We start from the raw sequence: 23,197 nt of genomic DNA on the forward strand, positions 1-23,197 counted from the left end.
TTATTGCTACAAATTATTTTAAAGGTAACATGTTGAAATGTCATCAAATCCTAATAAATAATACCTGCAGTGGCCACTAGGTTTCGGCTGTCATTACCCTGTTCCTCGCACATGTCTCTACACTCCATATTCCAAGCAGCCTTCCTAGGCATTGGCCAAAGCATGACAAAACATTAAAATGTTATATCATTTTCAACATGTTACTAATTTTCCTATATTTTATTTTGATCATTGGCTTCATGTTAAAAAAAAAACTAGCTAACCATTTGCCAATTACCTTTCTTAGCTATTGTTTAGAAGCAAACAACATCAGTCTCTAAACAGCTAGCTGGCTAATCTTAGCTTGGATTAGGTTATAGTAGCAATCATTATCAAAAGTTACGTCATACATCATAAGCCTAGACCCCTGTTTATCAATTATTGTTAGCTAAAATCCATTCAATAGTCAAAAACACATAAACTGTGACTATTTTGCTAGCGATAACGTTAGCCAGCAACCAAGCTAAGGTTAACTAGCTCTCATTTAGCTACACTGCATACATCTGGCATTGGTTGTGTCAAAGGTTAAAAAGTAAATTTACTCAAGGCAAACGGGCAAATTACACAAATTACCTGCCAGATTAACCTATAAATGGGAGTGTAGACTAATTAGCGGGAGTTATCCGCTCAAAAGTATTTTGCCACGCTATGCTCACTGTGAGTTTAAGAGAGGCAGGGCAGTCAGACGTGTACATATGTCACATCCTTTGGAGTCCTGTTTAAGATAATTGAAGTGTATAAACTGCGTTAAAATCACACATTGCCAAAACCAAGTAATTGATACACGTACATTTTAACTAACAGTTCCTCTGAATTGATTGTTTCACATCTTTGTGCTCCGTTCTCATACACCAAGCTACTTTCATTTCCCCCCCAAACGACATGTTGTGAGCTGACGTACCCTCCTTATGATTGCACTCTGCAATGATCCACTATAGCGTGACCGTCGAATCACAATGGTGCCCAGGAGAGCGACCCAAAGCTGTGAAATTCTGTCTGTAGGAGGCCTCTTATCACAAATCACCTGTCCTTCAGATGCGTTTGGATCGGAATGACGCACGTTCTACGCAACACAGCAGCATCATATATGCTCGATAAATACGGTCCGTGAGGTGTGAGACTAAAAGGGAAAAGGGGGATGAGAGGGCTAAATGTGTGTGTGTGTGTGTGTGTGTGTGTGTGTGTGTGTGTGTGTGTGTGTGTGTGTGTGTGTGTGTGTGTGTAGGCTACTACAGAAGGGAATATGTGCAGAGGCGGCATCAGGTGGTCCCCTTCTCCACTGAGTAATTGAAGAGACCTCCAGGATAATGAAACAATAGGAGTAGGACTCCCTCATTACTCCCAAATTGGCTGCTCCCAATTCACAACAATGATAATTCATAGGCACAAGAGAAGATGCGGGTGTCTTTTTTCATCTGGGGGGGGACTTGTGCTATAGCAGGTAGTGGCCCCTTCATCCTCCATCATCTATTTACACACACACCGGCTTGCATGCGCCGGTTGGAAGCATGTGGCTCACTGGGAGTGAAAGAGAGTGTGTGAACTAATAGGTTCTGTATCAGCGTCTCACAGACCTCAGAGCCACTCTTGTCCACTTGGGGTTTCCATAGAGACAGAGACGGGCAGCACGGTGGGCGCAAAGAGCATGACGGAAGACAGGGAAGACCCACACACCAAATGAGGGGGTGAGAGATTAAAAAACAAGCAAAGAAAAAAGAGGTGGGCGAAGTAAAAAGAAAGATGTTGATGGGAGAGAGATGGATGGATAAGAAAATGTAGAGAGGAGAAGAAAAAGGACAGAGTGAGAGGAGGGCGAGGTTAGCAAGCCGAGAGGGGCAGGGGAGTTTATGGGGAGAGCGTGGGAGGATGTCAGGCCTTCAGTCACAGGGGAGTCACTGTGAGGTGGCTGCAGTGACGCCTGCAATGATGTTAGAGCAGCAGCACATGCACACATGTATGAGCGTGTGCACATACACACAGCGGCATGCACATCAATTTTCCTAATGGCCTGCCCACCCGTCCACCGTCAACAAACAGTTTTCAGTATCACTAAGACAAAAAGAGAACATCACCCACGCATGCTCTGGACAATACATTTAATTCCTCTGAATCATTTTCAAAAGAAGTATTTCTTCAGATTTCCAAATAGATTTATACCTCCTAGTTAAAAAAGGAAAGGTTTGTAGGCAGCCTCTGAAGTATAAATGAAAATCATTAGCAGAGGCTTAAGGCATGAAACATGTTGCTCTGTCTAAAGTGTGAATGTAGGTAATTATGGCTGCTGGCCAATCATCTATTCATCTTGTTGTCAAAATGAATTCCTCTGTAACTTTCTGTCGATTAGCAGCCCCCTGCAACTCTCACCTGGGAGTAATGTTTATTGAATGCCCAGACACTGGTCTTGCTATTATAAAGCACTTAGTAGCACACACAGAATATAAAACATAATCATTTGTGAGGGCTTTATGCTTCCTAGCAGACTGCATTTCTCCATAGTATTCACCATTCATCTTTTCATTTACTACAGCCTCCTCCTCACCCTCCTTAACCCGCACCACCCACGCCCTCGACTTTTCTCACCCCCCTGCCCGCTGTGTGCCTCCCACCCATCTTCCCCCTTGACTGCTATGACTCATTCCTCTTCCAGCAGAGGGTACAACAGGATAAAGACCGTGATGAAAAACAGCCAAGAAAACCACTTAATTTAAAGAACTAGAACAATTGGCAAGGCAAAGTAGCTGCTGCGTCTTTAGTTCCAGTGCCACCCACCACACACACACACACACACACACACGCACGCACGCACGCACGCACGCACACACACACACACACACACACACACACACACACACACACACACACACACACACACACACCCTCCATCAGAAATACACACACTGCCTCCACATTGTAATTGATGCACTCTTATTTTATTTGCTAACAGCAAAACTTTGAATGCAGCGAGGAGTGTTTCAAAAATAGTTTTTCATTTCTCTAGATAGAAGTCTGTGTCGTCATGACTCAGTGACATGGATGGATGGTTTCTTAAAGGCGAACTTGCCAAATGCACGCCGTACATGGAGCCTGATTCAGTAAACCTTGAGGGATTGAACCTGTCGATCAAATCACTCTGTTATTCCACTCAACACATCTGTGCTATTTTGAGACTGAAATTGTACCACCATTACTTGAACTCTTCTTGCATCAAAAGACATTATGCAGTGTTGCAGATTATAGGGGTAGACGAGTGTGTGCTTCCTGTCTGTCTCTTTGGTATTAAGTCCATTCAAGAACATTTGGGTCACAGAGACCTTACTTTAATAACAATGCAAACTAGATGCAGCGAAATAATGGATCATAATGTGAGCCATGTGACAAAGAGACAAGCTTACATAACAAACGACCAATCAGGCAGACAGGAAGGCACGTTTGCAAAAAAAGTGAGGGGCACTGTAGATGCTGGTTTAGAAGAATACCATTGTTTTACCTCACACAGCAGCATAGGCCACTTTCTGCATAGTTAAAGCTTAATAAGCTCTGAATAAAGTGAAGGTTATTGTTTTATATTGGCATTCCATCTGGTTGGCATAGAAAATGACATTATTTCCCATGAACTATTGAGCTTTTAGGAAAATTATCAAAGTTTTCTTGCCCTTGAGACTTCACATTTTCTAACATTAAGGCCACTTTTTAAACTTTAGCTTTCCCATTGCTGGAGACGTTGATGTTTACCATTTATGTTCTAGTAATCAAAGAGGATATTCAGATGCATCATGGTAAACGTAGGATCCAGTGTCACAGTACCTGACCCATAACTTAAGATCAGCACATCTCTACATCTGTTGCTTTGATTGTGACCATTCATTTTAAAATATTTTCTTCTCAAGCCCAAACTCATTGTGGAGTTGCTAAAATAAATTGCTGCAAAAAAACGAAAGTGGTTAACAGAAGGAGAAACGTAGATTTACTTAAGTAGTACTGTACTGAAGTACAACTTTGAGGTTTGGGGGGCGTGTGACGTAGTGGGTTGTCCATAGGTGTTCGGATCAGGGGGTCACAGGTTCAAACCCCACTGCAGTCAGCATGTCGTTGTGTCCCTGGGCAAGACACTTCACCCCAAATTGCTCCTGTGGGGATTGTCCACATACAGTATGAGTATGTAAGTCGCTTTGGATAAAAGCGTCTAAACAAGTAACATGTAGTATAATGTAATGAGGTACTTTTGTTTAAGTATATGTGACTTCGAAGGGATACATTGTACTGCATTACATGTATCTGATTGTTGGCATAAATTGCTCTAAAGACAAAAAAAAGAAAAATTGACATGAAAAACCTAGCATAAGCCTGTAAACACAATGATTAGTGAAGATTAAACTACTATTTCCAAACCTTTGGGCCTGCAACCTATGCCTCAGTTTAGCTCTCTGTTTAACATATATATGAGTTGTGAGCAGTTCAACCAAAATTCTATATTTCCTCTTTAAACTTCTCGGATTGCCTCTTGGATCCTTAGCCAATGTTTCATAAAAAAGCCAAATACTCTAAATAATTTATATTTATACACATTTGAGTAGAGGAACTGACTTCTTTTCTACCCAATTAATTATCTCACAACACCCAGAAGTATCTTGTGAGGAACGACTAGATTATAAAGTAGTTGCAATCTCAACTACAATAAAAGTCAATTTTCTTAATCTAATACGATACTGATAATAATCAACACAAATTGGCATACCTCCCTAACCATATTTGTAGAGTATATTTTGCTTTACTAATGTATGATTTAAATGAAGGACTTTCAAGTGTAGGATTTTGTACTTCTCCTTGTGGCAATTTTACATAGGCTATCAGCAAAGTCAATGTTTTAGTACATCTTCCACCTCTGAGGTATACACATGGACAATATTAATACCATTTCCTGTCTAATATGCCTTGAGCCTTAAGAATTATGATGCTACATGTTTACCCCAAAAATAAGTTTCTATTACAATTCTCTAATCACTCATTCTAGCAGATATTACATTTTTTCATATGAATGAAAGAAACTAGAGTCTGACATCATCAGCCAGGTCAGAGTTTGTCTGTGTGTCTCTGTATGCGTATTTGTGTATATGTGTGCTGGTTTTTATGTGTATGATTTGTGTGTGGCACTGCTGCTGTTTGCACTGAAGCATGTATTAGCATGGGACCGGTGGAGGAGGGGAGTGTGTGTGTTTCTATCTACACTGATTGACGTCACAGACGCCCACTCATTTCCATCTTGTATGCGTGTGCTGGAGAGAATAGATCCCCATCTGCATCCAGCTCTTCTCTCCCCCCCCTCTCTCCTCACCTCCCGGTACTTTCTCTTTCTCTCCTTCTCACCCTGCCTCTTCCCATTCACTCGCTCTTGTACATCCCACCCCCGTAGGGTGCAGCCAGCCTCACAGATAAACAAGAATGTTGAACAACACAAACAATTTAAGGCAGCCAGACAGCAACATCCCTCAGAGTGCAGAACCTTGCCACGCAACATCTGGTCACTTCAAGCATCACTGAGGATGGGAGGACATTTCACTCAGGCTTTTAATGTCACACACAACAATGTGTACACTGAAAAAACTGAAACATTGACTTTAATTAAACGTGTTATGTCAACAAATGTCACTTCACTTTATTAGTTTAGTTGAAGCAATAACATTTGGTTGAACCTAATATTTAAACTAACCTTATACAATCTGTTGACTTGATACATTTAATTAAAGTCAACGTTTCAGTGTTTTCAGTGGATCAGTTGGCAACTTGTGTAAGCATGTGCAAAAGTGTGACATCCTTCTTTTTGAAAACAAATGCTCAGTCGCACACTGGTATCCCTGGTGACGACAGGACATCATTTAAATCACTTCCTCGTGAAAGGTCATCTTTTTACGCAGAAAATCCCCCACCACCATCCCTCTCTCCATGCCACACACCACCCACCGACACTAACGCAGCAGCTCACACCGCTGCGTACCGGAGTAATGTGGACACTGGTTTGGGAACGGATGACTGCGGGGACGAGACAGGGGGGATGGAAGTGCGTGGGATGACAGAATAGGATATGAGCATGTTTAAAAAGAGAAAATGTGCTATTTTAGTCATATCATATTCATAACCCATCTGAGAGTCAGAGGGGACAGAATGAGAGTGCACTCATCCCTTTGTGATTACCAGACAGTGAAAAGTGACTGGCAGATGGTCAGACAGACAAAATATATACTAATATTGAAATAATTAGCTCTATGATGTTCAAGACTGGAGGGGATGGGGGGACTGTGTGTCTGCCTCTCAGTATCAAAGCCGTTAACGAGTCACAGGGCTGATCACAGGAGACAGCATGAATGGTCGGATCAATGAGAGGAGGAATATCAGAGATGAGGGAAGGTGGCGCGGAGAAGAAAGAGTCTTGGATCCAAAAACTATCTCTCTGATCAATAACATATTTCCATTGATCAACAGATAAGGATGCTGAAATCACAGTTTGAGATTTTTTTTTGTATAAAATACAGGTAAAAAAAACTGATAGTACTGACAGAGGATTAAAGTAGCCTAAATGTGGATACAAAAGGACATTGATTTTGTTGTTGTTGAAAGCCTGAAGGTATCATTTTGAAGTTTGTTTTCATAATGAAACCTATGATCTGTCTCCTATCTGAATACACAGCCTGTTCACTTTGCTGCCCCCTGGCAAAAGAAAAACAGTACGCACTGCTTTTTAGCAAACTTCATTTAAATAGTTTGAACAAGATTACAATACTACATACACAACATAACACATAATACACAAATCAGAAACATAATACATAAATCACATACATAAATACAAAGGAACAGGGCTGTTAAAGTGCAGAGGGACAAAGTCCAGTATAAATTAAGGTGGGTATGAATTATTCAAATTACAGACTAAGCACGTGCCATGGCAGTGTCCCCTAAAAATTGTGTTCTGCCTGTTTATTCGTTTACTTTTTAGCATGACTGTATTTGGTACAGTTATACCGTGCCAAATTACCACTGTATCATTATTTAGCTGTAATATGCTGCGGGGAAAGTAGTAACACTTTTAATGTATCAGTTCATAAAATGTAATCTAATATGCAATAGCTCCTCTGTGTTTAGAGTAGATTGTAAGGCAAGGCTGCCATCTAGCGTCGGGGCGGTGCTATAACGCTCCGCATAAACAACCAAAATATATCGACAAAATGGAGCCCGTCGCTCGGCCATGACAATGCAGGTCAGAGGGGCTGATACTGCTGCACAGATATAGCGGAAGAAAAATAAAATTGCGACATATTCTGTGGAAAATGTCAGCAGTGATTCATAGATAACAGAACCCTAACAAGTGCTCGTTTTTAACAAAAAGGCCTGCTCCTTTGAGTTTGATATGAAATATGAAATAGTAAAGTTTTACAATCAATATGGAAGGGATTGCAACACGTTTGAACCTTAAATAAAAAAAAATGTTCCCTTGCATATTTTAACACAAATTAAATGAATTTGTGGCAAAGAAAACCTGCATGAACATCCACATTCAACTGTCAATGCTTGAGAACACAAACAAAGCTTAGAAAAATAAATAAAAAGTAGACCTGTTCATCAGACAGACACTTTCTCATGTCTGCTTCTGCCTGCCAGGCTTCTAACACATGCTAATGCACGCAGCTTTGTGAACTAAATATGGAGCTCTCTTTAAGTGAAGCTGATGAATAGATTGGTGATATTTTGTGTGAGGTGAATGTGGGTCACGGCAGCACTCATGCTTGAGTTCATGTAGAGTTAAAGGAGAATGTGTAGTGCCTAAAGGGGAACTAAGTGGAAAGATAGTGTCCTTCAGTGGGTGTAGGCCTCCGCACTTCAACTTCCTCTCACATAAAAGGAACAGGCTTGAGTTGAGGCCTTATTACTTGATTTTTTCAGTGATTCACTGCAAAGGTGAATTATTCTTTTAGGGTGGAGAAAGGGGAAGCTAAGTGTCCCAGGAGGACGCGTAGTATTAGAATAGTGTCCCAACCTGACTTTTTCCTGACCTGCCTTCTTCATGGATCTGTAGCAACATATTTGTGGGATACATCCTGGTTGTTTGAATCCTCAGCTAAACCTACAGCGAGTTTGGAGGATCAACAACTTCCACTGTTGAATTAGACAACGCTAAATGCCACGTTTAAGAATCTGTATCCCGCAGCAGCTGTGTCAAAGCAAGGTGGTCTACGGTTACATTGCAGTACAAGCATGTTTCATTTTGTCAGGTCACAGCTGCCGTCTGAATCCTGTTTTGCATGTATTAAAGGTCTAATTTAAATGTCTGCATGCAGATTAACACCGAAAAGCTCTTACATTTGCTTAATAATGGAGTGCATTAAAATGTAACTAGAAGTGCAGTTTTAAAGCTACAATGTAGCATTATAATTTAATTTTAAGATGATACATTTACTTACAAATCACAGGAGTTTAAGTAAGAGCCTGAAGTGGACTTCAAAGGGTTACAAAGAAACCTTTGTTACTTTTTGTATGGTCTATCTGTTGATTTTGAAACAAACTTCAATCGATTTGAATCTTCTGAAGAAAGAAACTCAAGACACATGATATCGAGGAAAATTCCCAGGACTCGTTTTTATTAAGAGAATTTCAGAACATAAGAGAGGGACCAGACACCTGCATTTTGTCAGAGAGGGTTTCCAAATTCGATCGTTTAAAAAAACCAGAGTGTTTTAGAAAAGCTGACATGACAGCGTGGATGGAGCAGGAGCTGTTTCCGCACGCAGTGTCGTCTAGGAGACAGGTCGGAGGCCATCACTGTTCCCGGAATGTTTCACATGTTCGTCTTCCTCTTTCTTATGGACAACACGCTTCAACACGCTTTTTTTTTTAAAACACAATTTCAATGAAAAAAAAAAAACAACAAAAAAGAAAACAGACAGAAGCAAAAGGGAACTCACTGCACATTAGAGGTCTAAAAGAATCACCCACTTTAACATGGCTGAACCGTTAATAAAACATGGATAAAAGGTTGAACTGTAGAGGGAGGAAGGTCTAATCTGTGGCGGGAGAAGAGGGAGGGTGAGGAGAGATCGGGAGAGGGAGGAGAAACACAGGAATACACAACTCACGACATAGCCAATCCGGCAGGGACGCACTTTCTACACCAAACAAGCCTTCAACAATCATGAAATGCCATTTAAAAAAGATTTTAGTGTGTTCATCTTGCTTGCAGACACATGATATGACCACTGCAAATCTGCAAGGCGCTCCATAATCAGCTTTGCTTTTTGTGCTAAAAATCTGTACGGATACTTATAAAATCATTGATAAAAATATTCCTCTGTTAACAATACGCCTTGGAGGGAAACCGTGTGAGAGANTGGCTGGGGGATTCAGGGGATGGGAGAGGGGGGGGCTTTTAGAGGAGGAGAAGTTTGGGCAGTGGTGCTACTCGGACTTGGCCTCCTCCTTGGCCTCCTCGGGAGCTGCCTCCTCCTGTAAGACAGAACAAGTTTAAAACTTTGAGCCATTTCAAATCGTTACTGTTAGTGTCAGTATAAACTAACGGATGTTTTTCTGAGTCCTCGTACCTCGTTGGTCTTGGCGTCTCCGTTCTCAGAGTGGTTTTCCTCGTTTGCCTCGGCCTCTGCGTTCTCCTTCGCCTTCTTGGTCTTCTTGTCCTCCTTCTTATCGTTCACAGCCTTTTCTTTCTGCAGGGGCAACACAAGACACCTGGTTAGCAGTCAGTTTTTTATATACATGTTAATTCCGGATCAAGGCTAGCATCTCTTACCTTTGCTGCCTTCTTAACCTTTGGTTCCACCTTGGGAGCGTTCGGTCTCTGTGATGAAAGGAAAAGGGATCAAGTAATGGCTACACATTCTTTGCAAAATAATATTTTTTAAGATACTAGAAGACTAAGGCTACCATGACACTTAACTTTTTGGGGGATGAATAGGAATATAGGCTTAAAATATTCCCTTTAGATGTTTAAACTGTTTTTACATTAATATGCCTGATCCTAACTGCGTTTATTAGGGAACTTATGCAATGTCAAGTTCCTAAAAGTAATTAGTCTGAGATTATACACAATATTGGTGTTTAGTGTGTACTCTAACAGCCCTGTAAGTTTTACTACCAAAATGACTTTCTAAATTATGTTTATTTTGTATAATAAAGCATTGTTTTAGCTCTAAGGGACTTCTGATCACTTTATTTCTACCTCATTAACGACTTACATACTCATGACTAATTATTTGGCTTAATTATGTAAAAATTGCATATTTTTTTATTTTGGTATGGGTAGGAATCAAAATTGTGCACATTATGAAAAGAAAGCCATTGCTTTAGCTGTTTTGATTCTTTTGGAGCAAAATATAAATGTTTTACTCATTTTGAGCATTTCCCCTGAATACCATGTTTTCTAACTGAATTTGTTCATGTAAATTAGTTAGTTGACTTTGTATGAGTGCCTTCTTACCGCTGATAGCCGAGCTGATCTCCTCTGAGGCTGAAACAGAACAAAGACTATTATTATGGATCTTTTATTGTGACTTTGACTGTATTCAGGAAACACACATTTAAATGCAATACTAGTGCTTTATTCCTGATAATGACCCCCCAATTACCAAATAACCATACAAATTCAATTTTAATCACATGTATGAGGTTTAATTTAGGTGTACCCCTCCTTACCTCATCCCTCTCGCCTCCGTCTGTTACCGTTGCCTGAAAAACACAAATACAACAGGTTAAAATCTAATACAAATTAAATAGCATTATTATGGCAACAAATGGGGTTTAAACTAACAAGAAACAGTTGTTAAAGACTTTAAGCACATATTGCCGATAATTACAGAGCTGCCGAAAAAACTTTTTGGTTTCATGCGAAAACAAAATTTTATGTGAAATATAGGTCATTTTAAAGGCTTACAGCCCATGAATGTGGAGGTAATGCATGATTTCAGTATTCTGCTATGAGAGCTCAGCCATGTGGGTCTCTTGAGCCATATTTTGAGGGCCCAGGCCCTGTTTCTCCCTCTCTCTCCCCCATATATTTCTCTCATTCAATGCATGAAGCTCAGATTTGAAAGCTGGCGCGGGAGTCTTTGAGAAGGGGGAGGGACCTGCTCGCGGCTCACGCGCGCCCCCTCGCGACAGAGCCACGTCATTGCAGCCATTTGGGACCATGAACAAAGAGAGAAAATATACAATGTTATCGAAACGCGACGGCGAGTGTTTGTTTTTGTGGCCAAAATGCAAAGTAAAGGCACAAAAGCATTTTCTGGTGCCACTTTTCGCCGGTTTGGTGGCGAATTGGCGATAAGTGAAGCGTTTGTTCTCGGTAGGTCGGCGACGAAGGTGGACAAGAGCTGCAAAGCATGGCTGCTGCTTGTGCTTTAACTGCATGGAGACCGAAAGAGACTTCTGACTCCCCAAAGGACAGCGGTTCTAACGAGAATACGCGTTTTAAAGGCCGGGTCCCAGCGGGAAAATATTCATTCTAACGCATAAAAAATGTACATTATGTCTAGAAAATAGGCAAAAATTAACAGCGAGCAAAAACGGATATACATTACGTTATAATTAAGTAATGTCTCAGAGGGCTGTCTTCATAATCGTTTGCAATGCCTTAAAAGCTGATATACCCCTCAAACTATTTTTATTATTTTCAGAATACGTACCTTTCTCTTGGGCATGTTGATCTCTTGGAGGTTTTCTTACAAATACAACTAAAAACTGTTTTTCTCAGTGGGTTCAGTGCATGTGAAGACGAGTGTCTCCCTTATGCTCGGCAGTGTAGTAAACACACTGGAAAAGAGAGGCGAGTGGTTGAATGGGGGGAGGGGTGCGGCTAAGGGCATGATTGATAGGCTCTCAGCCAATCAAGTGACGCCATTCGGGGCTGCAGAACACTTGGAATTTTGGAGCCGGCGATGTTCTGAGGTCTGCGCGAATGGCTTCTTGCAGGGAGAGAAGGGAGGAAGCCTGCAAGAATGAAAGGACATATTGCCACCATACGAGTGTGTTCAATTACAGTAAGAAAAGAGGCCTGGCAGAGAATCTGTCCGCCCCGCCATACATGCCCCCTCGGCAGGCAACATGCCCGAGTGTAAGCCATTCATCCCCGCTGGCTTATCTTAAAACTACCCCTCACATCTGCTGCGGTCAGCGAGGAGAAAATTCACCTCAAATTCACTTGGTGTTTGAGTCCAATATGGCGCCCACTCCTCTTCGACACATTTTTTTTTGTTTGTCAGTCGGCTTTCCTAAATTCGTTTCAGAGAAAAGCCTCGCGACGTCTGCCTGTGACGCCTGCAGGGGGCCCACAAAGCCCGTCTAATGTTATGGCTGCTCGAGAAGGACATTAAGAAGGCTGTGCTGCTACACTAAAGCACCCAGAAAGTGCTCAAAATCACTGCAGATGTCATGTTGTTATTGACATAACATCCACCTATTAACACGACTTAATAGTACACGTGCAACTGGGCACACGTGCACGGTTAAAAAAGGGACAATAGCCAATAATGTCTGGCTTGCAGACAATGGGGTCGGTACTGAAATATTCAGACAATATAACCCTTTTGTCTTGCCATAATGATAGGCCCGTTGCCCCCCTGCGTGTGCGTGAACGCGTCTCAGAGTGCGTGTTCTTGCTCCACACAGAGAGAGAGAGAGGGACTAGAAGGGGCGGGGAGGCACAGTAGAGGCGGAGGAGGAATGCGAAGCTCCATCCAGTGCTGAGACCAGGAGCATTTGCGCAGATAGCCTGCGCTGCCTTCATCAGACACACAGCATTTCACACGGGGAAGTTTGTTGTTGTTATTTTTTTGTCCCCGTCGTCGATCAATCCGCCTGCAAAGTTTCTGCGAGGAGCAGGATCAACCAACCGCTGCTAACCGGACTCGTGTCAGCAGCACCAGGGATTTACCATGGTGATCAAAGTGTACATAGCATCGTCCTCCGGATCCACTTCGGTAAGGCATTATAATACTAGCATTGCTTTTATAAATGTGCTGTTTCAGCTGGATTCACCTGCAGCATCCAGTGCTTGTTAGACAATAGAAAAGGCAGCTAAACTTTTATTGAGCTCACTTATTAATGTCCATGCAGCTGTCATCCTCTCCATCTGGAGTGGTCTGACTCCTCATGCTGCCAAATTTTGAACACAGATGGGCTTTCCACCTCTCTCTCTTGTTCCCCCTTTAACTTTGTCACAGAGAAAGAGACAAAGAGGAAGTTTGATGCTGCTAACTGAATAGAGAAAACCTCTCGCTGTTTTTCACAGGGTTTACTGAATTCACAGCTCTGGGTTTTTGCAGCTGAAAGCAGGCTGACAAACAGGAATGGCATGCAGTTACAAATCCATAAAATGTACTTAAAAGGTCCTGTCCAGTCCCCTGATACCAGGATAGGCTGGTTCACAGTCTGTGTGTCTGATCGGAGGACACACATACATATATGTCGCATTCACTGTCCTGCAGCCCCATCAGCTTCAATATTGCAAGTTTATTCCAGAGTGGAGAGGAATGACAGTGATGCAATTCCCCAGGGCCACTTCTTAAAACATGCAGCTGCAGCCCAGGACACTTAAGCTCTATTTAGGACTTGTTGGAGGTCTTGATTTGTAGGAATTGGCTACTTTACTACTATAAAAGTGTAGTAAATGGCCCTATCCTACTATAATAGTGCACACATTTAGTCTATTCTTGCATTTTTTTTCTCCCACAGCTAACACAACAATTCTTATCTTAATCAGCAATATTATTAGCAGCAGATTAGTGCGGTCATAGTGCAAAGTAAAAAGTGATGGAAATGGCTATATAATATATATTTATATATATATAAGATATAACAGCCTTTCGATCCAAATCACTTAGTTAAAAGTCTGTGAGGTTACATTCAGGATGATTTACCCTCATTGGGCAGCTTGTCTTTGCAGCTCACATTCAGAGGAAGTAATCAAGCATGAAGCCAGTTTTCAGTTGGACAGCTCTGAGCGACTTTATTGCCCTTACAGTAAATTACATTTGCAAAAGTTCAGCAGCAGCAACATCAGCCTTACAGGACGGGAGCTTCCTGTAAAGCCAGAGCGGTCTCAGGGACGCATCGCTGTGATGGAGCCTGTCTGGGAAAAAGGCATTACCTCTCATTGATCTGTGTTAAGTAGAGTCTTAGAACAACTGGACATATTTATGTCCTTGTAAAAGATGAAGAGAAACACACTCATATCTTCCTCTCCAGATCTTCTTTTAGAGTTGGCAAAAAAACAATAGCATTACTGATTAAAGTAAAGTGCCATAAAAAGATTGTGACTTTGCTCTGATGACATATTTCGTAGGTCCAACATAGATATAGGATATGCTGTCACTTTGTAGAGTTTATTTTAATTACTCCATGTCTGATTTAAATACAGTCTTTATATTATTATCTCTCTCAATGCAATGCCTGATTTTGATTTGGTCCATTAAAAAGAGGTATTCAGACTAGCAAAAAAGCAAAACAATGTGATTGCATTCCACTATCTACCAGTGTGCTGATACATGAATCACTTCAATGTAGTTCGGCATGTGAATGGAACAAGAGCCAAAACAGACAAGTAGGAGTATTTCAAAAAGCTACGTTCAAAGTCTTCGCTCCACTGAGGAAATGATTGCAGGTCACAGAGAGACACAGTGTAAAATTTGCCAGAGGGAAGTATCAGATTTAGCCCTTGACAAGTTAAAAAAAAGTCAGCATTATTCAGGCAGATTTGTATTTTCCGAAGATATAAAGTTCGGTTCAATGTCAGTGTATTTTTTTTATCCATTGTTGGTATTGATTTTAAGCAGAAAAGGATCCATATAACAGCCAAACGTAGTGTTTTAAGGTTTAATTGATTACATTTCTAATACAAGACAACCAAAGCTGATTTGAAGAGGGTGTGTTCTAACGCACATAGGTTTAATAGACAGAAGTACAGTATGGAAATTACAGAAAATAAAGAAGTTAGACGAGTTCTGTCAACATGATTGCACCTCAACATTTCCGCTTTGTATCAATGGTTAATATATCAGGTCAGTCCAATTTCATATTCCTGGAATATGCTATCTTTGTGAAGCTTTGATGCTGCATTTTTGGAAATAATTATGTAATGAGAAGCAGAACTTTTGAGTCACCAGGAGAAATGGTGTTGTGACTCGCTGTGAATTCTCCAGAGAGACTTCTAGGGTTACCGTCAATGGCTTTGTAAAGATAAGGGCATGCATGGTATCTGCTTCATATGCTGCATTTTAACTGCATGGAACAGTTCAGCTCAGATGTGGATAAGAACTGCTGCGCATTTAAAGTCCAAGCTAGCTTAACCGATACTAGAAGTAAGAGCAAACCACTGATTGGTCAGAAACTCATCACCAAGGCAACACGGGACATCCTGCACAAACCCGCAACTTGTAATTAGCCAAGCTACCATCAATAGCGAATGCAACTTTTATTTTTCACTTGGCCCAATAGAAATTATATAATGTATCTAGTGAAGTGTTCAAAATGATGTCACAGCAGTTTCGAGCGGCATCACTTTAGCAATCAGCTGATCACCCCACCTATACTGAAGAAAAGCACCTGGTACTTTTAGTGAGTCCGAGCACAGGTGTACCACACAGTTAAAACAGGGCATTAGGTTACATTGAGGCCATGTTTGAATAACAATATGTAAATACTCACATGTACCAATGCATCTCAACTGTGGAGCACTAATGGAAAAGAGCCAAAAACCTTTGCCATCACCAGAACATATTTACTGCTCCATTTCCCTTTATGTGCCGCAGCAACACAAATTTCCTCATTGCCACGATAAATGTACTAAGAAACGGTAACAGCTTTTTATGGCTATAAAGCATTGTTTATGCCCAACTCTACTGCGCTCTGTTAAAGATTTACTGTTCTTCTTCCACTGTACTGATGACATCAGGGCCTGTAAGTCAGGCTTTAGTCAGTGAGTCTGTTAGTCTGTATAAAGTGTTATTTTCTTGCCTTTTAGCAGTTAAGGAAAACCAGCCAAAGCAACAGTGTAAGGCTCTTTTGTAATAATGTTGTAATGCTGCCTGTGCTCTAGATTGGGTGGAGGCTTCTGTTGCTGCTTAAATTCCACTGAGCGTTGATCTTGATATAATCAAGACAAAACCTTTATCCCTACCAAACAGCCTTGCCTGGAGTTGAATCGTGTTTCCTGAAACAAGAAAGTAGATTTTCCCACATTAAAACATTGGACACTCATGCCAATGTCATTAGAAAAGTCATTTTGTCTGCAAAGAATGCTTGATAAATTAAGTTTAAGTCTCTTTTCCTTTATGTGTAACTGATTTGCACATGGAGTGACGCCCTGGTCTGGCGGAAACACTGCCCCATTCCATGGTCGACAAAGCTGATTGAATCAGTCTCCACTGTATTGATCCAAGCCTGTGCTGTAGATACAGTGCATCCAATCAATGCCTGCCATTGTCTGGCAGCTGTTAAAGCCAGAGTTCTACTATTTATACAGGGATTTATCAACTCCCGAGCTGATCTCATGGCCCTGCCACAGCTCACATGATGATGATGATGAGGATGATGATTTCATTTCATTTCATTTCAAACCTTTATTTATGCAGGTGAATCCCATTGAGGTCATTGATCTCTTTTTCAAGGGTGACCTGCTGCAAGTAGGTTCCACATGAATACATATAAACATAACAGAAAAAAAGGACATACTTTTACAGCGACTACAGTTTACATAGCTAGTAACATTTACAGGTTCCAACAGTTTCCGATTGGATAGCATCTATCCTTGCTTCAAAAACATTTAGTGGAACCAAATTCCTCAGCTTCCATTCCTTTTGCAGACTGTTCCAAGTTAGCGGAGCTGCGCATCTAAAAGCTATCTTCCCTAAGATAGTCCTAGCAGTTGGCACATTTAATAAAATCAAAGCATTCGATCTCAGGCAGTAGCCCCTTACAATTCATCGTAAGATCAGGGAGTAGATGTAGGATGGAAGTTTCCCTAACATGGCTTTGTATATGAAAATGTACCGGTGGCTGAGCCTCCGTACAGTTAGCGAAGGCAAACCAGCCCTTGCATACAGGGTACAGTGATGGGTTAATGCTTTACAGTGTCACCAATCTCAGTGCGCTGTGAACCGCAGCATCTAACTTGACCAGGCAATTGGCAGGTGCATTCATATAGATCAGATCACCATAGTCCAGTACAGGTAAAAAGGTCACAGTGACTAGCCTTTTCCTGGCTTCAAGTGAGAAACAGGACTTGTTCCTGTAAAAGAAACCTAGCCTAACCCTCAGTTTTTAATCATGATCATGATGATGATGATGATGACGATGACGATGACAATGTGGAATTTAAACCAAAGAACGTGTGCAGCAGATTTCCTCTTCAGATCTGTGTTCTTTGTTTGTTTGCCTACTAGGATAAGGATCCATGCAACAATAGATATGTTTAACTGCAACAATATCTATTACCTTTTTCTTACTGATGTTTAATTACTCATTTTGAATAGTAACTGTATTGAGGAATTGAGGAATTGTTCATTTATTTATTATCAAATGTAATGGCAATCTACGGTTGTTGAGCATTCTGGATCAAAGTAGCCTACTGACCAACCATTGCCATCCACAGAGCCTGGCTAGCATGGCAAACACAGAAGGGTTTCTGATGGTTCCATGCCAAACAAAACCTACACCACAGAGACACAGTGTACTCAATATCAGTATATATTTGCATACCAGGGCAAGCCATTTAGATATTGTGAGCATGGATTCAGTAAATAGAAACCTGATGCCTACAGGCTCTGCCTTTGGAAATGGAAACATTCAAAAAAACTTCCTCAAAGGGCTTTTTAAGCTCGTCTCAGTTTTTTTTCTGTCACTTTTTAAAGATGTGTTAATTTGTTTAACCACATTTTTAAACACCTTTTAAGTTCTGATGGAGCGACATTGACCTAACATGATTGATCAGTGGTTTCAATCAATTTGTCTTTGCCCTGGAGATCATCAAACATGGCCAATATTACATGCCTTGTTTTGTTTCGGACAACTGCTGACGAAAAAACGCTTTGCATAGCCAAGGTTATGTGCTCCAAAACAGTTTTGTAAACATGCTGAATTTGCATTTCTTTTTTGTGACATTGCAAAAGTCCACCTGAAATTAGCTGGACAAGTAAATGGAAACACCAACCTGGCTCATCTCCCTCACTCTCTTTTTTTCTTCTTCTAGCATTCCAGAAAGAGGGATAAGGAGTGACTAATACAGGGCAACAGGAGAAGATTAGTTGTTTATTGACACACCCAAAGACAGTGGAAGGCTTAAGTCTTCTTCCATATTCAAAATCACCAAGGGCTTAACCTAAGACACCAGAGAGCCATTCACAAGGGAGTAGGGGGCAAAGCTGGGAACTCTCACTGTGCAATTACAGTTAGGGGCCAGCTCGCCCTACAAATTCATTTTACTTGGCAACAATCCAGGCTTTCAGGGCAATGGCCAGAGTGCACACAAAGAAAGGAAAAGGGAGAAAGTGGAACCGTTTTGCTTGTCTTTTGAGGATAGTCAGTTTATTGTTGTTTTGGGTACCAACGTCATGTGTACAAAATGGAAAAAGAGATGATTGTCTGTGTTCAGAGAAAGCCAGTGAAAGTGATTCTAAACTCTTGACGTCCTACTCTGTTGCTCCGTCCCGCGATGGTTTACAGAGCAGGTGGACAAAGAGCTTGTTTTAGGACTTTGGCCAAGGGAGTGCAACTAAACGATTCAAACTGCACCAAGGCTAATCTGCCAGCAACGTCAGCTCCCTCATTTCCATGCTTTAGTGTTGTTTCAGCTGAATATTAACTCATCCACCTGTCTCTTCTGCAACATAAAGCGGGAGGAGCCATGACGTGGAGGTGTCTGGACTGACAAGAAGACAATAAATTGATTATAAACCAGAGAACCTTGTTGTGCTTTTACCATGAGGTTTTAGGTGTGTGTGTGTGTGTGTGTGTGTGTGTGTGTGTGTGTGTGTGTGTGTGTGTGTGTGTGTGTGTGTGTGTGTGTGTGTGTGTGTGTGTGTGTGTGTGTGTGTGTGTGTGTGTGTGTGTGTGTGTGTGTGTGTGCAGCTGAGGCTGGTGGTTGTGTGTCTCCGTGCAGCAGGCCTTATTTGGCTCGTGTTTGACCAGTTACCTCCTCTCAAGTCCCGGAGGAGCTCTTGCTTCCGTGTGGCCTTGTAGGGCCATCCTCCCTCTTACACACACCCACGGAGATCTCATTGGACTGCTGTTTCATACACTTCATAACACACACACATCCATAAAGATAGAGGCAGAAGCAGGAAGAACACATCCAGACAAGCACGCATTTCTATCCAGTCTGTGGCTTTTTTTAATTGCCTTACTGTTTTTACTGTCTGTATGTGGGTTACTCTGGGACACACCTAGAAATAACGGAGAACCCATATCGTGTCATTCTTGATACCTTTTTACTTCCTGTTGGTGACAGTTGGTGTTTTGCATCCTCTTACATGACAAGCGTGTGGTTTTGCAGATTAGACTACTTTTAAAAGTGTCACAAATAGGTGTTAGATAAAGTGTTAAACAAAGTGCTTTGCCAATGCCACAGATCTGCCTTTGTAAGAATGGGGAACCTTCAAAATGAATCACATGAAATCCTTGATAGTAAGAAAGAACTTAACTCTGAAGTGTGAACAGAGTTTCTTTGTGGGAAATAAGCTCACTGTATTCTATAAAAATGAAAAGCATGCGGTAAGTTACAAATGCTTTTGATATGGTTGTATTTGTTACTATAAAGTGAGGAGGATGAAGGCAGTCTAATCTTAGGAGTTGCCATCTTCCTCACTATCTGACATTTTTCATGCAGATAAAAGACTAAGCATCTCGGCTTGGCCTTGCCCGAGTTCACCTTCTTCAATTATCTGGTTGTATCACATCATTCACTTCTCAGTAAACGGGTGGTAACTTAGTAACAGAGTGGCAAGCAACCATTTCTCACTTTTTTGCAGCAGACCGATGACAGCATGGTGAGCAGAGGGCCTTGTGTTTCCTCATATGTCTGAAAGTAAACACTTGTCTAACTGACAACTTCCCCCGTGTCATCCTCTCTCGTCTCCCCCGCACGCAGATAAAAAAGCAGCAGCAGGATGTGAAGGGCTTCCTGGCGGCGAATAAGATCGAATTCGAGGAGTGTGACATCGCGGCGAACGAGGACAACAGGAAGTGGATGAGAGAGAATGTTCCGGAGGAGTCTAGGCCGGCCACGGGGAACCCTCTCCCCCCACAGATATTTAACGAGAGCAAATATTGCGGGGTGAGGCACACATGCATGTGAATGATGAATTACAGAACTAATTTAATATGTCACACACAGAACTGTAGTTCATGTTCTCAGTAAACACAAATCTTGCATGGTGGGTTTTGAATGCTTATTCTGAGGTTTAAATATGTTTAAAGTTGCACTAATCAGCAAATTCATATAAACAATAGATTAAATTACTAGAATTGTCATGCAGATATCTTTTTTTTATGGCCTGGAACCTCACTGTTTTTGTAAATTTTAGCAAAAAATAAGTTGGATAAACTCATTTGGATGTATCAAAAATTCAAATGTTTCGCTTTTTTAAGATTTTAAGAGCATATTCTCGGCTTGTAGGAATCGGGAATATGTGTTTATGATACTTTTGCCACAGTCTGCAACCTTTTGAGCACCCAAAAATATCACGATCAGTTGTATTTTGCTCCACCCTCTCATGTCACTTCTGGGTGCAAAAAACAAGATTGGGATATCCCAAAAACACAATATGCCGCTGACCAAAACGCCATCTGCGAAGCTTCGAAGTGGTAGTCTATAAACCAGTGGGTTTATACATCTTTTTTATATATAGTCTATTGTTTGGACAGAGGCAGTTGACACATTTCCACCCGCTTCCAGTCTTGGAAATAAAATGAGTGTATTTATCAAAATGTCAAAGTATTTTTGTTAACAAAACTTGAGAAAGGCAATTACACAGCCTTCTCTCTGTGTTGGCAGGTGATCTTTTGTTCCCATTAAAATGACAGAAGTATAAGTGGGATGACTGTAAGTGAAGTTGCAGAATGGGCTTTATAAAATGTCACTGACAAAGAAAACAGCCCCTTTTATCAAGATCTGTTTGTGTGTGTACCGGTATGTGTGTGTGTGGGAGCCAAAGGAGTGAAAACAAAGGAATGAGAAGGAGTGAGGGATCAGGAATGAAAGAGACAGCAAGCAATTAAACAGTAAACTGGTGAATGTGTTTGCTTGTTTACCGTGGCTAACATTCTCAAAGACAATACCCTCCTATCAGAATCAATACGGAGGCCTTTCCTTGGACAAATACCGCAACCCCGACTGATTCTCACAAAGAGTTCTTCATGCATTGCCGCCCAGATTCTCACCCTGAGGCACTGATCCCAGGCCTGCTTCACATTACCATTCCCCAGGTTGGACTTCATCCACTCATCAATGTTCATTTTGAAAACTTCTCTCCGTGTCTTCCTCTGTCTCAGAACTACGAGGCCTTCTTCGATGCCAGAGAGGATAACGCCGTGTATGCGTTTCTGGGTCTGACCGCTCCCCCGGGCTCCAAGGTGAGCTTATGAAGAAAAGAAAAAACACACACACTGATATCTGTCCGCTATTCGAACCGCATTCCTAGAGCCGTGTTTCCTGTAACACCGGCTTACCGGCCTAAATATATATTTATCCAACCCTGTGTAATGTCCTTACAGAAACACACATATTACATAATACATCTGTTCCTCATATCCCTACACCCAGACAGGCGTCCTCACTCCTTCACGCTGGCGCCTCCTCTGTGCCGCAACAGGAACTGCAGGGAGGTGTGCCAGTTACCATAGAAACAGAGGGGGTTTTCCTCTGTGCCGTGGCAGGGGATGTATAAACCAATATCATCCATTTTAATATAACCCGCTCTCCTTTCTCCCCCTCTGTCTCTGCCACTGTTTTCTCTGTAGGAGGCCGAGGCTCTAGCAAAGAAAGCCCAGCAGTAGCAGCTTTGCGTGGTTTCTACCTGAGACCTGAACCCAGACCTGGACCTGGAACTGATCCAGGACAAAAAAGAAGAAGCAACATTTAAATCGGCGTATAAAAATGTGGACTGTTTTGATCTATTTCACTGTTTTTTTCTATTAATCTGTGTTCAGCTGTGCCTTATCAGTTGTAGTGAGAGGAGGTACTAAAGCAGAGCATTGTGGGTATCTACTAACCACTCTGCTTCCTACAGTTTAACTCAGCCCGTTAAGCCTATTGGCCTAATGACATGTCAATCAACCATAAGCTTGAAGATGTAGCTTAATTTTTGAAGAACAAATCATTAGACACAACAACATGTACACACTTTTTAAATTGTAACATAGATTCATAATTTGGACAACAAATAAATTACCCATAAAACATTTCCTAACTTATTTCACCCAACTAGTTAGAATAATTAGAATAAATGGTATCTGTTGACATTGAGTGAGATGCTCCTGCCAATCACCTCATCGCCAAACCTGCAGTACCTTCTGTAAAAGTTCTCCTATACAATCCTAATCTCTCTTTTTATTTACATTATAATGTCTTAATGCTGTTTTAAAAGCAGACTTTTTTCTACAAGATGATGTTTGTTTGAAAATTATGCCAACATTAGAAGTCTGCATAAACAGAAGGATGTGAAGCTGAGTTTTTTTGTTTAATTTGTTGTAATGGTTTTTAGGGGAGCTGGATAGCTTTTGTTATGCTATAAGCATCCTGTGTTACCTTGTGTTGGTAGTCCTGTTTTTCATTATGTTCTCTAAAATAAAATAAAATAAGACTTCAAATGAAAAGCCTGACTTTTGGTACTCTGTAGTGGTTGTTATGAAATTAGTTTTAAACCTTTGTGTAACACACTGATTTATTTTATGTAGGAACATATTTTGACTTCAATTTGGGTTGACTTTGTGTGCTGGCATTCAAGTATTTGCTATGCCAGATTGTATTGTTTTAGAAGGAAAAACACTGTAAGAGAAAGCAGGATTAGTTTTGAAGAAGTCATCGCTCATTGAGTTCATTCTATGTTTGTTTAGTTGCAACACTTTACAGATATTCCCCGGAATGTCTTGTCACTGCTTCTCAGCAGTTTTT

The 23,197-nt window shown here is 41.2% G+C and overlaps 2 protein-coding genes across 2 annotated transcripts; one reads left to right on the forward strand and one right to left on the reverse strand.

Annotated features, from left to right (window-relative positions):
- Positions 1-8,637: 8,637 nt before the first annotated feature.
- hmgn6 (high mobility group nucleosome binding domain 6) lies at positions 8,638-11,860 on the reverse strand. Its single transcript, XM_010771964.1, has 6 exons — positions 11,718-11,860; positions 10,729-10,761; positions 10,514-10,543; positions 9,827-9,874; positions 9,624-9,743; positions 8,638-9,528 (listed from the first exon to the last, which is right to left on the reverse strand). The coding sequence occupies exons 1-6, from the start codon at positions 11,730-11,732 to the stop codon at positions 9,481-9,483; spliced, it is 294 nt and encodes a 97-aa protein (XP_010770266.1). The 5' UTR covers positions 11,733-11,860; the 3' UTR covers positions 8,638-9,480.
- An 870-nt stretch (positions 11,861-12,730) lies between these two features.
- sh3bgrl (SH3 domain binding glutamate-rich protein like) lies at positions 12,731-22,899 on the forward strand. The gene is made up of 4 exons (XM_010771963.1): positions 12,731-13,010; positions 20,174-20,359; positions 21,577-21,657; positions 22,045-22,899. Exons 1-4 carry the CDS (start codon positions 12,966-12,968, stop codon positions 22,078-22,080), a joined length of 348 nt encoding a protein of 115 aa, XP_010770265.1. The 5' UTR covers positions 12,731-12,965; the 3' UTR covers positions 22,081-22,899.
- Positions 22,900-23,197: the final 298 nt, after the last annotated feature.

Source organism: Notothenia coriiceps, unplaced genomic scaffold (genome assembly GCF_000735185.1).
Source record: "Notothenia coriiceps isolate Sejong01 unplaced genomic scaffold, NC01 NC01_scaffold00010734, whole genome shotgun sequence".
In the NCBI taxonomy this organism is placed as follows: domain Eukaryota; kingdom Metazoa; phylum Chordata; class Actinopteri; order Perciformes; family Nototheniidae; genus Notothenia; species Notothenia coriiceps.